General features: G+C 39.6%; 1 protein-coding gene across 1 annotated transcript in view; it reads left to right on the top strand.

Moving 5' to 3' along the window:
* arhgef9a (Cdc42 guanine nucleotide exchange factor (GEF) 9a) overlaps window positions 1-23,855 on the top strand; it is a 138,875-nt gene that overhangs the window by 5,800 nt on the left and 109,220 nt on the right. The window contains exon 2 of the mRNA XM_048605521.1: window positions 21,166-21,357. Within this exon, the coding sequence (XP_048461478.1) occupies window positions 21,166-21,357 (192 nt within the window). The remainder of the gene's footprint in view (window positions 1-21,165; window positions 21,358-23,855) is intronic.

Below are 23,855 nucleotides of genomic sequence, written 5' to 3'. Positions count from 1 at the left end.
CAGCCACAGCTCTAGACTCTACATCAAGTCAGTGATTGTCTGCATACTTACCCCAAATTGGTAAATGTATTTGCAGCTTGACATGAAGTACAGGTGTTGCTGGTGTAATTTCTGTGCTGAATGATGCCACACTTTTAGCTTTTCAGAGCATTTACACAGTGAATTTATACCAGGGCAAAAATTTATTGATACTGTCAGCCACCTAAACTGTCAGGATTCTCAAAGCCATGCACTTTCACAAATAATGTAATCACTCTGCCTTACCTGTGTGTTTGTCTTAATTTTGCACACTCTGTCTGGGGTGTAACGACTGCAGTTAATGTTAGAGGACACCGCGTTTTATTCTGCAGATAAACAATCCAATCCATACACAAGAGATTTTTATCTTCATTTATGTGAATATGTATATTGATCCAGCCACCTAGTGGAGTGGCTAATTTCATTAATGTTAACGCATTTAGTTTGCACTGCCACTAATTGTGGCTCTCTCATTCATTCTACATCTCTGCAAACGTGAATTTGAACTATTGTTTCTGTGGTTTCAGACCCAAAATCTGAACATGTATGGATAGTTATCTTACTCAAAACATATTCAGAAGGCTGAATCTTGCCATTTATTGGATAAGTGTCAATTCATTTGAGTATTATGGAAGGTTTCTCTCCATAAAGCCTAGAGAGTTTGCTTGTGCTGGCTTTCTGGCCGACATGACCTCACATAGTTTGGTAGGTGAGATGGCACATATGGGGAAATTTGCACCCCCACTTTGTGGGCAGGGTCCTTGGGTCTTGATGGATGGGGTGGTGCAAATATCCTGTTCTTCTAGAATTACCAGAGGAGACTATTCCACTTGTCCCTGCAAGCCTGGTTGCTCTGCATATCAATGAAGGCTCCACAGGCCGAAGGTTCCAGCAATGGAGGAGAAAGACCAGTGACCTTCTCCACTCTGCAAGTAAGTGCCACTATCCTCTCTGTAATGCTTCATTCATACTCTATCTCTCCTACTGCACTAAGTCTCATGCTGTGCCATGCTCACTTTTGCCTGTAACATCTTTCCTTGTTTGCTGTTGACCACCACAACCCCTGACAGCATTAACCCTACATGCCCCCTGCGTTGTCTACTCACTTGCTTGGTGTACGTCTGTACCTGCACCAAAAGTAGCAGCTGTGCCACCCACTGTTATCGCCACTAATACCTGCCTTTCTTTCGTTCCAGGTGGGAAACAGCCCGCAACAGGGCAGAAAGGGTCAAAACAGATGGTATTCTGCCCAATGTTCAGCTTTTCATCCCTTATGACGAGAGGATCCTGATGCTGACTGCCCTGAGCAGCTAATAAACTGTGCACAAGCCTCTGGATGGGAGTTAGACGTTCCTCACGACTTGCTGAGACCCCACTGACCCGACTGAAGATTTCTGACAGTCATGAAAAGCTTCCTAGCATTGTACCTACACTAAACAGCACAGCATCTGGTATTCCTAGTTGAGAGGTAAAGCATAAAAAGACATGGCCCATATGCTTTGAGCATCCAGATAGGGTCAGGGTGAATGAGCACTAAGGGACCAAGTGAACTGGCTTGAGAAGTAGCCTAGTTCATGTACATGAACTGGGTGAGTGTCCCTGAACACCAGTTGTCCTTGCAGCAATATTACAATACTGGTTAGCAGCGCAACATTGAATTGTGGAAGTATATTATAATTGGATCAGAGATATCCTATGAGTGCATTTCAATGCTAGCACATTGGATGCTGGTGCCCTGGACGTAGGTCAGTGTGGCCGCTGCCCGTGGAGTGTGCCTTGAGATGTTGATGGATGGTGTCCAACCTTGAGGTCCTTGGGAGGAAGTGACACACTGTGGTCTCCAGGTACATGCTCTGACTTCCACAATGAGAATTGTCAACATCAAGCTTGTTCAATATGTTTGTTAAGATAGGAAGCTGAATATTATTGAGGTGGTTATGACATTAGTCAGGCTTTCAACAAGTTGTCCTCCTTAATTGACAAGTTGTTATTGCCCAGTGAGAAATTCAGTTTGCTGCTCAGGAGCTACATAAAAGCTGTAGCAAGTTGCTCCCACTGGTGAACTAGACCAAGTCAGACTTTTGCACAATTCATTACATTCCACCACCCATGTCGTCCAGGCCCCTATAAGTTTCTGCCCAGTCTATCTCAGACACTGTATACACCTCCTGCCAAGGCTCATGCACTACCACAATCTCTGCCGCATGCAGCATCTTCCTTCATTTCCTGTCATCAGCGTCCCCCCACCTTGGATACTAGCCCTCAGACCCTCAGTGCTGTGTACTCACTCACTCGGGTCAACTCACCACGTTTCCCCTTCCCTCACCAGCACTAACAGCTGTGATACCAATGTCACGAATTGCTCCCTCCCGAGAGGACCCAAATAGATAGTGGTGTACGCAACATTTGGCTCACTGCCACATCTCCACTGCTGGTCAAGGGAGAAGCTCTGCAGAGCCCTGGCACTGGGAGAAGTGGTGGAGACAAGGCACCTGCTCAGCACCAGGCAGGTGATGTCCCCATTGTGCCAGCAATCAGGGACTTCATATAATTGCATAAGGTGACACAGGAGCAGCAGGAACGTTTGCAGGACAATAATAGCATAATGGCTGTAGAACTGCAGTGATGCAATGGAGACCCTGCTGTATCAAGCATGTGATCATCCAGTAGTCTCCTTGGGGAGGTTGGCAGTTGCCATGGAGATGCAGGCCCAGCAGTCTCAATAGGCTGGTTATGTGGATTGTCCTACAGCCCCGCCATTCTAACCATTTGTCCCCAGCACCAAAAGCAAGGCAGCAAGGGGACAAGGAGTCTTGATCTCACTCCAGGTGCCCCTTCCTCACAAGATGACAGGGTGGTGCCAGTAAACACCCAGCTGGAGGAGGAACCATATACAATATGCCCCCAAAGATCTCCAGAGATGGCTGGACCTTTCATCTTCACCTTGCAGCCACCCTTAGTCCTGTGGGAGTCCAAACTGAGAGGTTACACCTGCCTCACAAGGAGACACTCAGCATGCCTTTCACCTCCAGACACAAGCGCCCCTGGGGATTGGCCAAACAAAGCTCCAAAGTCAACAGGCCCCACTGTACACTGGACTCCTTCCATCTCGGGTATACAGCCAAGGACTGTACTGAGATGTAGTGGGAGGGAAAGAAAGAAGAAGAGCTTCTGCGCAGACATTGGTGGCACAAATAACTCTTCATTGTAAATAGGTTCTCATATTTGTAAAATCTCTGTTCAGTTCAGAGTATCATCTGCTTGTGGAAGTATGTGTAGCTACAAATGCAAACTTGAAGATGCTAAAGCCGCTGATCTTTACCCCTAGATAATGTTCCATGGAGCGAGGTGCGAAATGAGCAGCTGCTGCCCCATGAGCATGCAGTGGGTGACTCGCAAGTGACTGCAACATGGACAACCAGGCTCCATCACTGCAGGTGCATAGATAGTGCTATTGCCTCACAGGCATCAGTGGGGTTCAGCTGTTAGTCTACATGAAATATTCAGGAGTGATTGGTTCATGGGGTTGGACTTTACAGAGACACAAGGAATGCTGAGTGCTTCAGCTTTACTGTAGGGGGATGTGTCTGCTAGTGTTGCTTTTTGAAGGGCCTAACATAGCCATCAATTGTAGACCAGCCCTCTCACATGGCACTCATCCTGCCCACTCAGTGTGGTCACAGCCACTTTCATTTCCATTGTGCATTTGTAATTCATGGAAGGCAACAACAGCCATTCCTCAGACTTTGAATTCTAGGCTCCACCCCAAACATCAGCACTCTCTTCTTGTACCTATTGACAGAGCAATGTGTCATATAGCAACATATCCACTCCATTGTATATGGCTGATAACAATCGTGACAACTTGCCTGACTTTGTGCTGATACTAAACATAAACAGAGCATTGCCACGAGTTTTCAATAAAAACAAAGTGCTGCAGATGCTGGAATACTGAAACAAACACAGAGAATGCTGGAGAAATGAAGCAGATCCGGCAGCGTCTGTGTAGAGAGAAACAAAGGTAAAGTTTCAAGTTTGATATGACTCTTCGAACGGTTATTCAGAAGATAAAATTTCTTGCCATAGCCCACATTATTCAAATCTTGGTAGGATTCTGCTCATTGTTTCTGATAATTTAACCTTTTGCCAGTGCCAAAAGTAACCATTTCCCAAGGATCTGGTTTTCTGGTATGGACTCTCAACAAATATGCCTTTCCACTGGAGAAGGGGCAAAGCAGCATCATTCTTTTCGTGGACAAACCAAAATAGTGGATAAGCAAGTTGAGTAGAAAATAAGCTGATGAAGAATTATGATATTTGAGCTTTGAGTGAAAGTGTTTGATTGATCTAATTGTTTTTTTTTTGCTGCTCTAGACTTTTTTCTTCTAATGAGCTACTATGACATAGTTAGTAAAGTTACTTATGCAGCAGTGAAGTGTGGAAACGAGAAGATGATAATCGATGGAGAGTTATGTGATAATACCTAAAATAATTAAAGAGATGCCACCATTAGCATCAATGCCTCTAAGTTGAGAAAGGATAAATTAGAAATTAAAGCTTGCTATGGAGTGATTTCCACTGAAAGATGTTAACGACTGAATGCCAGATGGGGAGTTGATCACTTTCAGATATGAAGTTGTCAGTGATTCAGCAGACATCTAGCAATGTCTAGTCTCTTATTTAACTCTTGGCCATCTTAGCAAGGTATAGGCATCTGTGCGTGTATTTGGCTAGTTAACTGCAATGGTATTTTAAGTATGAAGTAATACATAATACATTTTGATAGGCAGAATAAGGAGAACATGTACTTTTTGGAAAAGAGCGATTTTGTTTCCCATTGGGTGTTAATCAGGTTGTAAAACACTCAGTATTGTTTTTCTAACAAAACAAACTTGCCCTCTGTCTTCTTGACCATGCACCATTTTCATGTGGATTTTCATGAGTCTGGAGGAAAATGCACACAGCACTCCTCTGAGATTAGAGACTCCATTGTGAGGACCACCAAAAACCTGCACTTCCTACTGTGCATAGTATTTGTGTGCTGATGTGGGTTTTGGAAGCCAAAAAAGCACCACTTGGGAGAGTTTGTGGGAAAAGCCTCCTGGGAGTCAGGATATTCTGACAGGTAAGTGTAAAATTCAAATGACACTTTTAGATGCTATATTGTAACATGGATCTAATGCAGTGATTGAGCATAGGGCTTTGAACTGCAAAGATAAATGAAACATTATATTGACCAGCATTATGTAAGCCTTGCCATGGAAATGGCAAGGGAAAGGAGCATGCAGATGCCATCTTAAGGAGGAACACTGATGGGTGTGGGGATCTGAGAGGGCATGTGAGGGAAGGAATATGTGATGGATGCTGCTTTTTGGAGAAGTCTTCTTTGAAGGCTTCTGGCTGGTCCTTTTATCAGACTAACGACCCAAAGAAAAAGAGACAGCATTTAGGATGCTGCACAATTGATGGAGCAATACATCATAATGTAATTTGACATAGTTGAATAGGCTGCATATTTTTCAGTACTCTATGAAGTGTGTTTAGTAACTGTCAGAGACCCTTGTAAGTGAAGCCTTCAGCCTCAGAATTGCTGACATGCATAGGTTTGGAAGTGCCACAATTTTTTGTGGTTTCTATGGCTTTTTTCTCCAGATGACCTCATGAATTTGAGCAATATGTTCATTCTTCAGCTGTGTTCCTTTCATGATTATCGTACTCCATTTTGAGAAGGTGAGAGTTAGCAAGTGGCTACTGAAAAGAATGTGTAGGCAGGAGTATAGATAAGAAAGACAGATAAGATAGCAAGCCACAGAGAATTTTGGATTATACAATATGAAAGTAATTACAGGCCCTGTAGTCAAGAGATTTATCCCTGAGAGAAATATTGAGTATAATTTCAATCTTATTCCCAGCTGAGTCATAAATAGTTTAAATTGCTATGAAGTCTAACTGTGAATTCATTTAATTTTGAGTTGTCCTGGTTAATGGATTAATTCAATCAGGTTTATCCTGAATTAACTGATTTATTTGGCACCGTGATACCTAGCTGGTGGAATACTTTGGCTGAATAGTCAATAGAATACTCATCATTTAATCAAGAGGCTGTGTTCAGTCCATCTTTACTGTAGGCAATTTAAGGTGATCAAGCAAGTTAAGGTTGAAATATTCTAGCTCCCACTTCATATTACAGATGCACCAACATTTTTGTGCCAGACTTTACAGATTGAGAAGAAAGTTATGTTGCAGGTATGTGCAAGCTCCATCTGTGGCTTGAAGAGGTGCATTTTGTCCTTTTTTTGTGAAGAAAGGTTGAATCAGAGGCGGCGAGCAGTATGCTCAAAGCCAGTAGAGTAAACAGCTTGTGATGCCTTGGGGCTTTTTTAAAAGTTGGAACAATAGAAGCAGCCTGAATGGTGGGATCAAGCCCCCCAAAAAACCAGGAATTTTAGTTTTACCTTTCTGCAGTTGCTGGGGTTTTGAAGCTGGGTGGGGAACCTCTTATTCGTCTATATGTTACAGGTAAAAGCTGCTACAATTACATGTGAGACAATCTATTTTACTAAATTTGCCTTTGCCAAGGGTGTGTTTGTGGGATGTCACTTTATTAGAACAGTTAATTAGTAGTAGTTAATATATCTATTATTTTGTTAAGCATTTTGATAGAGTTACAATTAAGCCAATTGTTTTATTTTTATTTTGTCTGTATTTTAACTGTTATGTAAAACTAAAATATGTTTTGCTTAACATCGAGTAGTTTGACAAATTGAATTGCAACTGGAATGCAATGCCTTACACTTACTTTTAAAATAGGAAAAGGTTAGGGTCTAGGTTATCTCCTTGACATGTTTTGAGGGGGCTAGGTCTGTTCCATAACATATCTAAGTGAATAATTATGGAAATCCATCCTGTGTTGAACTTTATAACTTGGTCAGGGTTCTGCTGCCATGATACTACCATTGCAAGCTGGGAACATAAAGATTTACAAGCTTTATCAAGTGTGTTATACTGCAGTTACAAGTGGATCATTAAAACTTGATGATTTTCTTTTGACAGATTTCTCTTCTTGTGCATTGAATATCTTGTGACATTTTTATTTCACTTTGTGTTTTTGCCTATTTTGTTAAAGTCTTCAGTTCCTAGAAACAGGTTTTTCTGGAGTCTGGGTAATTATTGTTGTTGTGCTATTTACAATTAATGTCAGAAGAGTAAGAATTCTTTGTTTATTGTTGATTCATTTCTATGAATGAGTTCCAGATTAGCCCTCAAATGACTATACCCGGCATCACTTCTCTGTTGAACATAGACTTGACCTGACATAGTCATACTCGTGGATTCATAACCTGCAGAGCATCTAAAACACCACTATCACCATTTTTGGGTATATTTTGTACCAGTGGCATAGTAGACTCAACAGAGTGCAGCACAGGGATATGCAGTCAGGTAGGAGTTGTCCTGAGAGTCCTGAACATTTACTCCATGAACTCCATGAAGTCTCATGGCATCAGCTCAAACACAAGCAAGCAAATCACCAGCTCATTACCACCTACCACACCCCCTACTTCTTTGGCTGATGAATCCGTACTCCTCCATGTTAACTGCTACTTGAAAGAAGCAATGAGTGTGGCAAAGGTGCAGAGTGAACTCTGGGTGGGGACCTCCGTGTCCTGAGGTGGCTCGGTCTTAAAGTGCATAACTGCCATACTTGGACCACACCAGGGAAAAAAGAACACGCAAAAGGGAGAAGCATACTTGACCTTATCCTCCCCAATCTTCCTGTCATGATACATCCATCCATGATAGAATCAGTAGGAGTGATCAGCACACAATACTTGTGAAGATAAAATTCTATCACGGTATTGAAGATGCGCTCCATCGTATTGTGTAGCTCTATCACTGAGCTAAATGACATACATTGAACAGATCTAGCAACTCAAAACTGGCCAACCACGAGGCCCTATTGGCAATCAGCACAAACAGAATTGTATTCATCCGTAATGTGTAACTTTGTGGCCCATTATAACCCCTACTCAACCATTGCAATTAAGTTGGAAGGTCAACCCTTGCCCAAGTAAGACTGTAAGAGGCAATGTCAGGATTAACACAAGGCATTCCTAAAAATGAGTTGTCAATGAAACTACAAAACAGGATATATGCATGTGAAGCAGCAAAACCAGCATGGAATAGACAGGGCTAAGTGATCCTACAGCCAATGCACCAGATCTATACTCTGCAGTCCTGCTACATGTAGTCTTGATTAGTGATGGAGAATTAAACAATTAACAGGAGGTGGAGGGTCCATGAATGTCCCATCCTGAATGATGTGGGAATGCAGCACATCAATGCAGAAGACAAGAGTGAAGTATTTGCACCCATCTTCTTCTAGAAATGCTGAATGAGTGATCCATCTTGGCCTCCCCCTGAAGTTCCCAGAATCACAATTTTCTATTTGCAAATCCACGCTGACTATGCCCAATCAGGTCATTTTTACTCAAGTGTCTATTTATCACAACATTTGTGATAGACTCTCACTTTTTCTGTGCTACTGATGTAAGGCTGACAGGTCTGTGGTTCCATGTATATTTCCCTTGCTCCTTTCTCAAATAGTGGGTGACATTTGCAAACTTCTAGTCTGCAGGAATTATTCCACGATGCGCAGAGTTTTGAATGTGATTAGCAATGCATAGATTACATCTATAATCACCTCCTCACACACTCTGGGATCTTAACTATTAGTTCCTACGGACTTACCAACAGTCAGCACCATTAATTTCTCGGGTAGAACTTCCTTACTAGTGCTAATTTCCTTCAATGCCTCATTCTCCTTAGTCACTTGGACCTTTTAATCTGGGCGATTTCTTGTTTCTTCCTCAGTGAAAACAGATACAAAGTAATCATTTAGTTTCTGCACCATTTCTCTGTTCCATTATAAATTCTCCTGACTCTGGTTTTAGTGGACCCACATTTTTCAGAGCCAGATGGTTCCTTTTATCATTTCTGTAGAAGTTTTTACAATCCTTTTTTTATGCTAGCTTGCACTCATGTTCTATTCTTCCTTTTCTTTGGTCCTCCACCTCCATAATGATCATCTGGAAGATGTGATCACCCCTATTTTAACCATCTTATGAAGTTCACAGAAGAAACCTCCTATATTGGCAGTGTCCACTTTTCCCAGATTGTTTGTCAACATGCACAGAGTCAGTGCTCTGATTGGCCCTCTGACCTAACATTCCTAACTGGACAGGATTCTTGGAGACAATCTGTTAACTTGTTGCCACCATTAAATCCAAGTAGGCAGTCAGGACAAGACGACCATGACAATTACAATATACATATGGTCTTGACACCCCAGAATCTTTTAAATTCATATATGATTCTACCCACTGAGTCATCTAATGATGGGAATTAAATGCATTTGTCCAAATGGAGTTTTGGATTAATCATCCTGTAGATAACAGTGCTTCTCAATCATTTAAGGAGTTTAGCTGAAGGGCCAAAGCCCATAGTACGGTACATTACCAAAGTTGAAAGTATCAGAAAGAGAACTTGAGATAAATCTGAATGTAGAGATTAAAATACATGTTTGGATTTTCAAGTCTGAAGTTTGTAAGAGGAGGGCAACTGTGAAGAAATGAATGTTCTACAGTTTGTGAATGCTATAAAAAGAATGAGTTGGAATGTGCAAATGCAAAACTGTGCACTTTAAAATCCTCAGTACCAATGAAGGTAACTCTAGTGTTATTAGGCAATTTTTCATAGGTGCCAAAATCATAGACACAGTTTTGTGAATAAGTTATATAAAATCATGATGAATATCAAACCATTCAGTAAGATCAGGGAATGCGCATTTATTTGTAGCTATTTTTTGACTCTTAATAATGGTAATTGATGTTTATTGACAAGAGTATGGAACACCTTCAATCAACAACCCAGACATGATATCACAACATATGGTTGTGGCACAGCCATACGGTTAAATATCTTATCTGAAAGTTGGCACCTGTGACAGTGTAGCATTCCCTCATTACTGAGATAAAATGTCTGCCTAGATTTCACACCCAAATGTGTGAAATGGGGTTTACAGATCCAAAGCCTTCTGAATCAGAGATGACGAAGCCACCGTTATGTTATATAGAATAATAACTTATGTTTAACTGGTCTCAGCCGGTCGTCATAATCACTCAATAAGTGAACTCTTACCGAATTAAAAGAATCTAGGATATCAGGGCCATATATACATTGCAATCCTGATGATCATAGAATCCCTACAGTGTGGAAACAGGCCCTTCAGCCCAACAAGTCCACACTGACACTCAGAGCATCCACCCAGACCCATCCCCCTAATCTACACATCCCTGAACACTACGGGCAATTTAGCATGGCTACTCCACCTAGCCTGCACACCGTTGGACTGTAGGAGGAAACCCACACAGACATGGGGGAGAAAGTGCAAACTCCACACAGACAGTTGCCCGAGAGTGGAATTGAACCCAGGTCCCTGGCGCTGTGATGCAGCAGTGCTAACCACTGAGCCACTGTGTTGATCTTGTCTGCTTACATGACCTTAATTTACAATAAATTTATAGAACCAAACGAAAAAGGATAAAGCAGCCAGGGTTCTTTCAATAAATTATGAAGCAGTGACCTCTGCTAGCAAATGCATATCTGCATGTTGGTCGAGGACAGGATCAGGTCTAATTGTACAGCCCTCACTGTTCAATAGTGCTGAAATTGCTTGTCTTGCTCTGCACATGAATAATGGCCATTGAGGAAGTTACCAAAGAGTTGTGACAATTAAACTGTAAAGCAGCAAAACCAATGACTTCAATGAAGTGAGAAAATTGAAAACACTCAGCAAGATTAATAATGTTGATTTGTGATGCAGGAAAACTGAATTATAAGGAAGAAGGGGCAGGGAAGCTAGGAATTATCAACCCTAAAAAGAAGCAGGCAACATATTTTATGGAAATATTTAAGACACTGGTGAAATAGAAAAGACTAATCTGGAACATCATTTTTGTTTCCACCACAGCTGCAGGACAAAGGTATATAAATACACCATAATAAAAGTCAAGAGGCAGCTCGTCATAAAAAGTATGATAACAGTCTCATATCGTGATTTTCCAACTAAGGTCGTGGAAGCAAAAAACTGATATGATGTATTGCAACAAAAATCATTTTTGCATATCAAATAGTAGAAATGGGAAGGGAGTGCGTAGTTTATTTAGCTCATCATTCACATTACTGCTTTTGTTACATCTCCACTAATACAGTTGGTTAACAAAAATATTAATTTCAGATTTTAAAAATATCAGAATCAATCAGTTGTGGAGAACCCTAGATTTCTACCACACTTCATGGGTACAAATTGTTTCCAAATTTCATTCCTGAAATATTGAATATTTAGACTATTTCAACCAAGCCTAAGCAACAGCAATGATAGGAACTATCTGTTACTTTTGTTATGACCAGTCCTTGGTAAGGTTCCTTCATTTATTGCACTTCTAGGCAGGATACCTCAAATTGTTAAGCTCCCAGGTGAGGAGGGATGAGCTGACTCATTTTTATTGACTTGCTCCTCAATTGGTCGCACAAGCTAAATTTACAAAGGATCCCCGCCCTTTATGGTACTCTTCTCCCAGATCAAATTTATTTTTAAAAAGAACCAATCCATTGAAGCTTTATTGCATTTGCAAAGAAGTGAGTTTATTAGTTACTAAATGAGAGAAGAAATAATAATGAAACACACATACATACAGTTTGTGAAGATGAAATTAGTCCAAAAAAAGTGGAAAAAACATACAGATCAGTCACTGAATCAATTGTGAAGAGTAGATGGTAGAATGTTGTAACCACTGGAATAGATGGTCCCGGTAGCATTGATGTTAGTAGTTGAACAGTCAGTTTTGAAATTCTTGGCTTTTCAGGTTGATTGAAGTTCTTTTGTTCTGCTTTATTTCGATCATCTAGCTGGCAGTACTCAGAGTAAGAGGGAATTTCCCCTTTCTTTACCTGCACTTCAGAGGTGTTTAGTGGCTTTTCTAAAGCTATGACCTTCACGAAAAACTAGGTGACACACTAGGACATCCGGTCACTAACACCCCTAGACCAGGGTTGAAACTCACTATTAAGATCTGTCCCTGAGTATTCTTGAAATGGGAAAATACAAACACGTCTCTCACCCAGAATCCTGTTTCTCCTCTCATCATGTTCACATGTTTGAGATACTCACATGAAATGACAAAGGTCCTGCACAGAAAGTTGCTTAGCAAAATTACAGTACATGAGGTAGGTGGTAATGTATTGGCATGCATTTGGCATTGGCTAACAGACAGTAGAAATAAATGGGTTATTCTCACATAGGCAGTCGGTGACAATGAGTACTGCAAAGATCAGTACTTGGGTCCCAGTTGTTCACAATATCTATCAATTATTTGGGCATGTGATTCCAAGTTCACAAATGATACAGTGCTAAGCAGGAATGTGTATTCTTGGGAAGATGTAAAATGTCTTCAGGAGGATTTGGAAAGTCTTCGCAATACTGCAAGAACATGGCAGATGGAATATAATGTGGATAATTTTAAGGTTATCTACTTTAGTAGGAGAACAAATATGCATAGTAGTTCTTAAATGGTGAGAGGTTGGAAAATGTAGATGTACACAGGGACTTGGATATCCTTGAAATTAAGTGACTGAAGGCTAACATGCAGGTACAGCAAGCTATTAGGAAGGCTAATGGAATGTTACCTTTTATTGCATAAGGATGTAAGTACAGAAATAGTGAAGTCTCACTTCAGTTGTATTGGAGATTGGTTGGACTGAATCTGGAGTAATGTGTGCAGTTTTGTTCTCTGTAACTCCGGAAAGAGATTATTGCCAACAAAAGTACACTAGTGTTGTACTATGAATAGAGATTGGACAAAATGGCCCTGTGCTCATTCAAGTTTCATAGAATGAGGGATAATCTCATTCAAACTTAAAAAAAAATCTTAAATGAAGAGACAAAATGATGCAAGGAAGATGTTTCCCCTGGTGGGGGAGTCTAGAACCAGGAGACACAATTTAAAATTAAAAGAGATACCAGTTAAGATTGTGATAAGGGGAAATTATTTTCCTCAGCACACAGTGAATCTTTAGTATTCTACCTCCAGAAGACTGCAGAAGTTCATTCTTTAGTAGGTAGAGAATGATAGATTTCTGATTACTATTGGCATACAGGTGATGGGGATATGGTGAGTAAAAAGCATTTAAGTGTTTGATCAGCAATAATTGTATTAAATGGTAGAGCAGGCTGAATGGTCTACCCTAGTCCCTGTGTTCAATTTGTACTGCACTTATACCTTTGAAGCTTCTTTAATGCCTTCAGTTTGATATACCAGGATTGCTTTCCACCTGGCCACTGAATTTACATCTGTAGCGTTAAATTGATGGGTTTGAATCCTGAACTACTGGACATTTTTAACTTTAGTTCCAGAATTCCAAAATGTGTTTTTTTTAAAGCGCAGCTACAACCAAAACTGTCTGTTTATATAAATTGATTGGCTGCCTCGGAGAGATTGATGGAATTTTTTTTATTCTCTTGTAGAATGTGGATGTTGCTGGCTGGCCAGCATTTGTTGCCCATCCTTAGTTGACCTTGAGAAGGTGGTCGTAAACTGATTTCTTGAACCGGTGCAGCCCATGTGCTCTAGGTAGACCTACAATACCACTGGGTAGGGAACTCCAGGATTTTGGAAAGTAGCCATACAGTATCAAAATACCTTTAAATAGAGTGAACTGTAACTTCCTTTCGACTACAAAGATAATGAGAGACAGATGAACCTTTACTCAGCCTTAAGCCATCCACCTTCAAATTATGCCCCAAACTGCAAACACATTTTATGTTTTTCTCTTGGAAGAATACACAGGGAGCGAAAAGGCAGTTCAAAGATGTGGGGGTTAGGTGGACTGTCCATGCTAAATTGCCCATAGTGTCCAGGAATGTGCAGGCTAGGTGGATTAGCCACAGGAAATGCAGGGTTGCGGGGATAGGGTGGGATTCTCTTTGGAGGGTCGGTGTGGATTTGAGGGGCTGATTGGCCTGCTTTCACATTGTATGGATTCTATGAATGTAGGAGTTAAACAGCCAATTTTAAATCAATTGGAATGGTCTTCTGGGACTGAATGCTGTCTTGTGTACCACCCTGGATTTAAGTGTTGATGTGCTGTAACTATCCTCTAGTTACCCCTTATGTCACAGTTATTCCTCCCTCTCATTCCAAGTACTGCAAAGCAGGTAAAGGAAATAAGATAGCAAAGGGCCCTCTCCACCATGTATGCTCGAATTTGATAATGTTTGAAAGGCAGCAAGACTGCAAATTCTCAACTAATCTGTAAAACCATGGATTGTGGAGTCAACTGTTCATTGATATCATCATTGTTACCAGTAATCTCCACTTCAGCAGCCACCACATTCAACTTTCTGCTCCTCATAAACAATTGTACGTTTTTTTGAAAATCTTTTTGGACTTAGATTAGAAGTAAGAGGTATGGGGAGGTGATGGCCTAGTGGTATTATCGTTTGGCTGTTAATCCAGAGACCAAGATAACATCCTGGGGACCCGGTTTGAATCCTGCCACAGGTAGAATTTGAATTCAATAAAATATCTGGAATTAAGAACCTAATGATGACCGTGAATCTATTGCCGATTGTCGGGAAAAGCTCATCTGGTTCAATAATGTCCTTTAGGGAAGCAAACTGGCATCCTTACCTGGCCTGGACTACATGTGATTCCAGACCCACAGCAATGTGGTTGACTCCGAACTGCCCTCTGGGCAATTAGGGATGGTCAATAAATGCTGCCTAGCCAGTGATGCTCTCATCCTGTTAATGAATAAAAGGGGAAAAAAAAGGTATATGTGTTGAATTAGCAAATCTTCTCATGTTTGGTAATTAGAAACATAATTTTTTGTTAATTCAAGAAAGCTAAGTTAAATTGGCTTCTTTCAAGATCATAAGATATAGGAGCAGAAGTGTACCTTTCAACTCATTGAGTGCACTCCACCCTTCAATGAGATCATGGTTGATTTGATAATCCTCAACTCAATTTTCCTGCCTTTCCCCCATAAATCTTCATTCTTTTACTGATTTAAAATCTGTCTATCACAACCTTGAATATGCTTAACAATTCAACCTTAAAGCTTTCTGCAGTAAAGAACTCCTCAGATTCACTACTGTTTGAAAGAAGAAATTTCTCCTCATCTCTGCCTTAAAAAGGTGACCATTTACATAGAGACATAGAAAATAGGAACAGGAATAGGTCATTTGGCCTTCCAAGCCTGCTTTGCCATTCAAAAGGATTATGGCTGATCATCCTACGCAGTGCCTACTCAGTCTGGGCTAATCTAAAACTACTGGATGACAAACAATAGTACACTTCCATCAGCCTGTCCTGCTTCGAGTAGCCCAATTTAACATGTAGCCTGGAACCCTTGTATCTTCAGGACATAGACTCTGATATAGTGATGATATCATGAGCATGTCTCTTAAAGGCATACTGCATACTAACTGTGAGAGTTAACACAATAGATTTATAGTGTTTTAATGGTCTATCATTTTGGGTTTCAAGTCTCTTCTGACTTCCACTGTTACTGATTTTCAACATTTAGAAATAACCTATCCATTTTTTTTAGTTCCAAAGTATCTCTTTGCAATTTTTCCCTTCTGTCAACTCAGCTTAAAATGCCACCTGTCTTTCTTTGTCAGTTACAAGTTTGGATGTTTCTTAGAATTCTATCATCATAATAAGTATGTTATTTCATTCTTGAGACTCATTTGCAGTCCGAAGACTGATTTGCCTTTAGTCTTTGATCTCTTTTAATCAGGGTAGAAGTATGCAAACATATAATAATTGTGTAGTTTAAAAAAAAGAACAATTTGGGAGTAATAGAGAAGTATTAAACAGAAAATCAAAAGGTAAAATTGAATTAAAATGATAGTAAATCTACAAACCAATACACCATTCCTACATTACAGGTGCTGAAGTGCACAAAAATTTAATCATGTATTAATTTATTAAGAACCCAAACCAAACCATGTGAAGAATAGGACTACATTGGTACATTCCTATCCTGTTCCATACAGGATTGAGTTCAGTCAAACTACTGATTTACCCTCTTTACTCTGGGTTTTGTGGAGCTGGGAATCGCAACCTGCGTCCAAGATTTGTTTGATTTCATGAGGGCTTTTCCTAACTTTATAAAAATATTAACACTTCTTGTTTGCTGAATTTCAAATTTTGTGGTAGAAAAATGGTTTTTCATTAAAGTTATTAAATTACATCGGTAATAAATATGGTGAATTTGCGTGCATTACAATTACATAGAATTTGCAGGCCATTTAGAGCAGATCCTGGACTAAACTTCTCTCACCTTACATATTGTAATCATCTCATCATCGTCCTCTATTCCTTTCTCCATCATGTGTTTCTCTATCGTTGCCTTTGAAAAGGACTAGAATGTTGGTCTCAGCTACTCTGTGGTAGGAAAATCCTCGTTCTCACTAATGTATAGGTAAAGAAGGTTCTCCTCAATCCATTATTAGATTTATTTCTGAATATCTTAAATTTCAAGAATTCTATAAGGTGGGTGTAGATGTGTAGAATGGTTTTTCTCATCTGTTTTATCATAGCGCTATGTGAGTCTAGGGAATGAGTCTGTAAGGAAGGGGAAGCATTGATATTATCACTAAACTATTAATCCAGAGACCTAGGTGATGTTCAGGCTTGAATTCCAGTGTGGCAGACGGTGACATTTGAATTCAATAAAAATCTGGAATTGAGCATCTAATGATGACTGTGAAGCCATTGTTGATTGTCAGGAAAAGCCCGCTGATTGACTAATGTCCTTCAGAGAAGGATATCTGCCATGATTACCAGGTCTGACTTACATGTGACTCCAAATTCACAGCAATATGGTTGACTCTTAACTATCCTCTGGGCAGTTAGGCATGGGCAATAAATGGTAGCCTAGCCTGCAACTCCTTTGAATGAATAAAAAAAAGGGAGTATTTAATCCCAGGCAATGTCCTTGCTCAACCTGATCCTTTCTTCACTTGACTTTCCACTTGCTGTAAATTTTGCTGTAGAGGTTATTGGATAGTGCTTAGAAGTTGAAGCTTTGGGTAAGTTTTCTCATGTAGCTCAAGGCACTGAAGCTTATTTTAGCACTCTCAATGTCACATCATTTGGTAAACTGTTAATTCAGCATAAATTGAGTGAGCAGCAAATCCAGCATCTCCTGGCCTACAGTTTTATGCGTTAAGGTACGGTGCCTTTACCCATTGGGTCACTGGTTAGTTGAAGTCAATTATTAGATTGTAAACAAGTATTTTTTTTTTAATGATTCAGTGCTCAAAACAAACTGGAATTATCTCTAGCACAATTCTGATGATGAACAAAATTATGGATTAGGTCTCTGTATGTAACATGGGAAGTGGAAAATTTTTATTATCTGTATTAATTCCTCTTATTATCCCTTTTGATTAGCAGCCAAACAAAAGGTATCAGGATTTTGCTGCCATCCGAATTAAAGCAGTGTAAAATGTACAATGTTGTTGTTACAGTTGAAGTTTGTGGACATTTTGGTTATATTATCTGTGTAGGGGAATCTGCAAAAATCAGCCTTTGACTGAAATAGCAAAACAATGACAATGAATAAGCGCCTGGTTGATTTGATTTTACATTGCATTATTGTTAGGAATAAATATATTTATTCATTCATATGAAATTTATTTGTTATGCTGATTTAATAAGTTATTAACCCCTAACAAAGGAACTTATCGTGAATGTGTTAATATGTTTGATGCTGTTATCATATTGTGTAATTTTTAACCATTTGTATTTTAAACCACAGTCATTACTTCGGAATGAGCAATAGAAATTGTAAAATAAAAGATGATATTGTAATATTGTAATTGTAAAATGTAATAAGTTGCCAGGAACAGCTATTAAAACAGACACTTAAAATGAATTCAAGAAAGAATTGGAGAGCAGTATTGTTAGTTACAATGAACTCATCATGTTCTAAAATTTCTTGAATGCATTGTCTACGCATCAGTAAAACAGGCCTTTTGCTCCAACAGGTTTATGTTCATGTTCATGCTCCATTCTGGCCCCCTTCCATCCTTCTCTCGTGAATGCATCAACATCTCCTTTTATTCCTCTCAACCTCGTGTACTTTTCTGGATTCTTCTTGATTGCATCTGTTATTCATCTCAAATGTTCCTTCTAAAAAAGCATGGTGCACCTTTGTAAAACATCAGTTTGGCCTCAATTTGAATAATTTTCCCACTACGCATTAAGAAGAATGTGAAGACATTAAAGAAGATGGAGAAAAGACTCCTCCTTGTAATAAACATATATCATAATCTGGTACCATCTGCAAACTTTTAAAATGTACCTTTACTTTCTAAGACCAACTTATTTGTTTAAATAGTGAGCAACATGGTCCCCCACTACAGATCCTTGTGAAACATCACATCTCACCTTTTCCCAATCTGAGCAAACATCTTTACCCCAACTCTGTCTTTTCTGTTTTAGAAAGAGCTTACTATGCATTCTGCTGCTTGTCCCCAGACTCCACATATTCTGAACTTTGTCAAGAGGCTACCATGTGAAACATTTTCAAAGGCTTTTTGAGAATCCAAAAATGTCACCTCTATGCATTTCTTTTATCTAAGCCTTCTGAAAATTGTCCAACTAATTCAATAAAGGGAGCTGAGTGTTGCCTTCTCTTTTGGAATCTTTGCTGACAACTGTATTGCATTTTCACTTTGTAGATATTTTTCTATTTGTGAGTGAGGGTTCCATTTTATTTCTTACTTTTGACGTTATATTAATTGGTGCATAGTGCCTGGAATAGTTCTACCTTTTTTATATTTAGGAATCACATTAACTGTCTGCCAGTCTTCTGGCACTATTCCATTTTCTAATGACTTTTTAAAAATGCAACTAATAATGTTTCTGCTATCTCTTCCCTAACTTCTATTAACATGCAGTCCATCAGATCAGAGGATTTAGTCTCTCTAAATTTGATTAGTTTATCAATTATCTCTCTCTCTTCTGTCTTAAATGACTGCACATTTTTTTGATCTGTTCCATTGTCATATCACTATGTTAATCTTTCTGCTAAATACAGAGGTAAAGTAATTATTTAATATGTCTGTCATTAACTATTTATTATATGTATTTCTTAGTGTATCCCTACTCTGATTTCCCTATTTTTATTTATGTGTTTTAGAACACTTTTATTTTTTATTATTTCAAGATAATTTTGTACTTGGCTTTTACCTTCCTATTTCATTTGACATTTTCCTAATCTTGTTGTATTCCCCTTGGCCATAAATTCCTTTGACCACTGTATATTTAGCAGCCTGATTTTAGAGTTGGGTTGTTTCTATGATGCTCAGATTTGCTATTTGAGAAAATACACTGCAACATCAGATGGGTGCGGGTATGGTGTTGAGGTTATTTGTTTAGATCGGTGGAGGGCGGCTTTCTGATGTGTGACCACAAGATGATTGTAGACACCGGTCAGGCTTGCCACAGTACTCCAGGATAGTTTAAAAACAAAATAACCCTCAGTTCTCACAGCCAGACATGCTCTGCCACCTCAGTTCTCCATCCAACCCCCATGGCCCTTTATAGTGTCCATGCCAACATATGCCCTCTAACCATCTCACGGTTCCACATTCTGTCCAATGCCAACTGACAATCTTCACCCAACCTCATGGTCCTCGAGAACTCCTATGCAAGTTAATGCCAATTCATGCCATACCATGCTGCTCATACACTACACGTATACTTTTCTTCCCACTTTCTCTGGTCTGTTGAGTTTACTCTGGATATCAATAAGCCAAGGCAATTCTAACAATGTAATATACCAAATATTCTTTATTAAAGCAAAATACACTGCAAAAAATACTGCAAACAATGCCAGCAATCACAAATGAACTCATTTACGTAGACATGACTGAAGATCAGACCAGAACGGGTGATAAGCCTGCTCTGTCTCAACTTCTCGTTGTCAATTAATTGACATCTTTCCCCAGCTAGTTAAATTTTACTGTGAGGCAAGCTGCTTCACATGAAACAAGAAAACAAAGAACTTCAGATGCTGGAAATCAAAAACAAAAACCAAAATTGCTGTAAAAACTCAACAGACTTGGCAGCATCTATGGAAAGAAAGCTGAATTAACATTTTGGGTCCAGTGATCCTTCTTCAGAACCAAAGCTGCTTTACATGTTTTCCATACAAAGAAGCTATTTATTTTACACTCAACACTATCCAGTCCCCAGAAAATGATCAGTTTGACAATTGGCAAACATCACAAGTATGTAATGTTTTCCACATCAGTTTGGTCAATTAACTCGTTAAGACTTGCGTCTTTTGCCCTTAATAAATGTTGACATAAAACTTCAGCTTGTGGTTGCTGTTCGCTACTTGAATGTTATCTAATCAACTATAATGATATGATATGAAGCAGGCCATTTGACCCATCGAGTCCACACCACCCCTCTGAACAGCATTCCACCTCCTCCCTAACCCTGTAACCCTGCATTTACCATGGCTAATCCACCTAGGTTGCAAATCCCTGGACACTGGGCAACTTAGCATATATTTAATGCCCCAACATTCATTGTTCTTTGTGGATGAGTATTCCACAGACCAGAAACCCCCTGAGAAATCATTTTTTTTCCTCTTCTTATCTCCTCATCTCTATCTTAAATACAAGACCGCTTTTGAAACTGTGCCACTTAGCACTAAATTACACAAAATGAGGACAAACACCTATTCAACATCTACCTTGTCAAGTCCACTCAGATCTTACATATTTTGGTAAGATCACATCTCATTCTTCTAAATGCTAATGAATATAGACTCAACAAGTTTGAATGTTTCTCATAAGACACTTTAATCCCAGGAATCAGCCCAGGTGAACTTTCTCTGACCTGCATCCAATGCAAATATGTCCCTCATTAGGTAAGGTGAACAAAACAAGTTAACTATTTGAAATATTTTCTCCTAAAAATGTTCAAATACCATCAGTAACCTGTTACACAATAATATCAGTCAATTATTCATACTGTGTGTTTCTTTGTTCAATGGTAGCTTTGGGTGAACCAGGAAGACACTGTAGATGAAGCCAGTAGTGAAATTCAAAATGGACATCTGGACCCAAACTCTGACTGCCTGTGCCTTGGCAGGAGTGTTCAGAACAGAGACCAGATGAGAGCAAATGTCATCAATGAAATTATGAGCACAGAACGACACTACATTAAACATCTGAAGGACATCTGTGAGGTAATAATAACATAACAGTTTTGAGTTCCCTCATGCTAATGATGTAAATTTCATGAAAGAGCTCTGAGATACTCTGAGTAATTGTTAGACATTTGTTCTTGGAAAAATTCAGACCTACACTGCAAAATATCACAAAGGGCTACAGACTACTTAAATATTAATAAATTATGTGTCTGCAGCTAAAACCTCGAGATGCAATACAGTAAAGCATCAGGTTACTCATTAAAAGGTAATACATTCTCATCTAAGTAATCTTCCAATGAAGAGCATTCCAGGTATAACGATTTAATGATATTAATGTGAAGGTAGGTGAAAGTCTCATGGTTTAAGTCAATATTACATTATGCATGAAGTGATTGTTTTTTACCTCTGAGAGTTAAAAGACAGAGGATATGTGTTTACCTGTAACTGCCTCAGTCCATCCCTTAGAAAATAAACCATTTAATTAGGTGATTCTTTGGATTCCTCAATTTGTATGGACTAGAATTACTTGGATTTAAAGTTGCAGTGTGAATAAGTATTGTAATAGTAACATTTGTATTGTTAAAGTTGGCTTTAGAACCAGTGGGCTTTTTGATTTCTATTCAGTGATAATTTAACTCGTGCGCATATATGCTTTTGTTAATTATAGTATTCCAAAATATCTGCCTGATTGTCAATATGGTCAAGGTGGTGACTTTTAAATCATGCTTATTTTTATTGTAATGAGGAATGGAATATTGAGTGAGGAATATGCTCCATTTTATAAATAAAACTCAAATTGGGTCAATTATCAAATTAACATGCAAAAGCTCAAAAATAAATTTAGGTTTGATTTTCAAGGTGATAGGAAGACACTGTGGACCTTTAAAAATAATGGGTGGGACCTGGATGTGGAAGTCCCACCACCATTGCAAGAAATCACATTTTGACAGCAGGGGAAGAGGGTTGGACATCATGCACAAAGGAGGGAAATCCAAACTCAGTAGGGCCACTTGAACTTGCTGCTGAGTTCAAACAGACCAGATTTTGGCTCCTGCAAGGGTCTGAACTTGTACAATTTGATAGAGTGGACGTAAACACTTGTGAAGGCTGAATAAGACCCTAATATTTCACAGTGTGTGTGAAATGCTAAATTTCCCTGAAATGCTTGAGCATCCTATAGGATAGCATTGAACCTGCGAGAGATGATACTTTATGCCGTTTTCCTCAGCATACCAATGCGATGTGAGGGAGAGTGGATACATGAGCTGCACATTGTACATCTCCCAGCCTTAAATTTTAAGATGCTCCCTTGGAAAGCTGAAAGATAGAAGGAAATCTTCCCTTCAAAGATGTGTGGAATCATCAGTGATTCCGTACTCTTGCTCACAAGGTGGGTGTAAGTGTGGAGTGATGTGTGCTGGCCAGGCACTAGCATTTTCCCTGTGCATTTCATTTAGCTCCAGTGTTATCCACATTAACATGTAATGTCTTTGCAATGACCATCAGCATCATGGTTCAAGGACCCTTGACATCTCAGCTTCTTTGCAGCTTATGAGAGATGAGTAATGCTTGGTCATTACAACTTCTTTCATCCTTAGCATATCTGAAGAGACTGCTCATCCCTTACCTGCGTGTGACTTAACCAGGTCTGATGGTAAAAATGATACAAAGGACTCTTTTCAAGAGTGCAAGCGAGCATGTATTTATAATGATGTTCCATCTCTCCCAAATTTGTACCCTTAGGAAGTTTTTCCTGCTTCCTTTATGTTGCTTCGATGTCTACATGCAGTCCTGAATTTTGCAAACTGGGGTGGAGAGAGCCTGCTCTGTGATTGACCCAGTTGCCTTGAAAGACTAGTGCAGTCATCCCTGGTGTTTTTGGGCTCGAGATATCTGCTGGGAATGCCCTGCCCGGGTGTAGGCTCACCCTCATCGATTTGAAATTCTGTAGACTTCAGCATTGTAGGCAGCCAGAGGTGGAGGGGCTTGACACCTCTGGAGTGTCCGTAGAAGAGGATTCTGTGGGTCCTGAGCATGGCTCCTCTTCCCTCTGTGTGCCTGCTGGCACTATGCTGCCTTCCTGGGAGGAAGGGGCACCTGGAGTGAGGTCAAGGTCCCTCATTCTTCTCTCAGCTTTATCCCATTGATAGTGAACACCTATGACTAGAGCAATTCAGAGCAAGTCCATGTGCATATCCATCAGACCCTGAGTGTGCTGGACCTGGATCTCCATAGTGAAGTAAACGGCCAATTGCAAGCCTACAGAGGTGCTACTGATAACATTGGTGGACTCCTCCAACCTTCAGTCCAGTTTACCAGTTATCTCTGACAAACCTGCCTGCTATCCCTGCACCTATTCATGTATTTTTACAAAGTCATTAATCACCAAAATCATGGGATCATCTTCTGTCCAGGTGACAGAGTTACCTGTTTTTCAGAAATCTTCTGAGTGCCAGAGATCTGGAGTGTTTTTTTCCACTGCAAAGATGTCTCAGTGATGTGCTCACCAGATTGTGTTCCTGGATGTGACCTAG

The sequence above is a fragment of the Rhincodon typus genome, chromosome 14, assembly GCF_021869965.1.
Source record: "Rhincodon typus isolate 14 chromosome 14, sRhiTyp1.1, whole genome shotgun sequence".
Taxonomy (NCBI): Eukaryota; Metazoa; Chordata; class Chondrichthyes; order Orectolobiformes; family Rhincodontidae; genus Rhincodon; species Rhincodon typus.
This window is presented reverse-complemented; position numbering and strand designations above follow the sequence as displayed.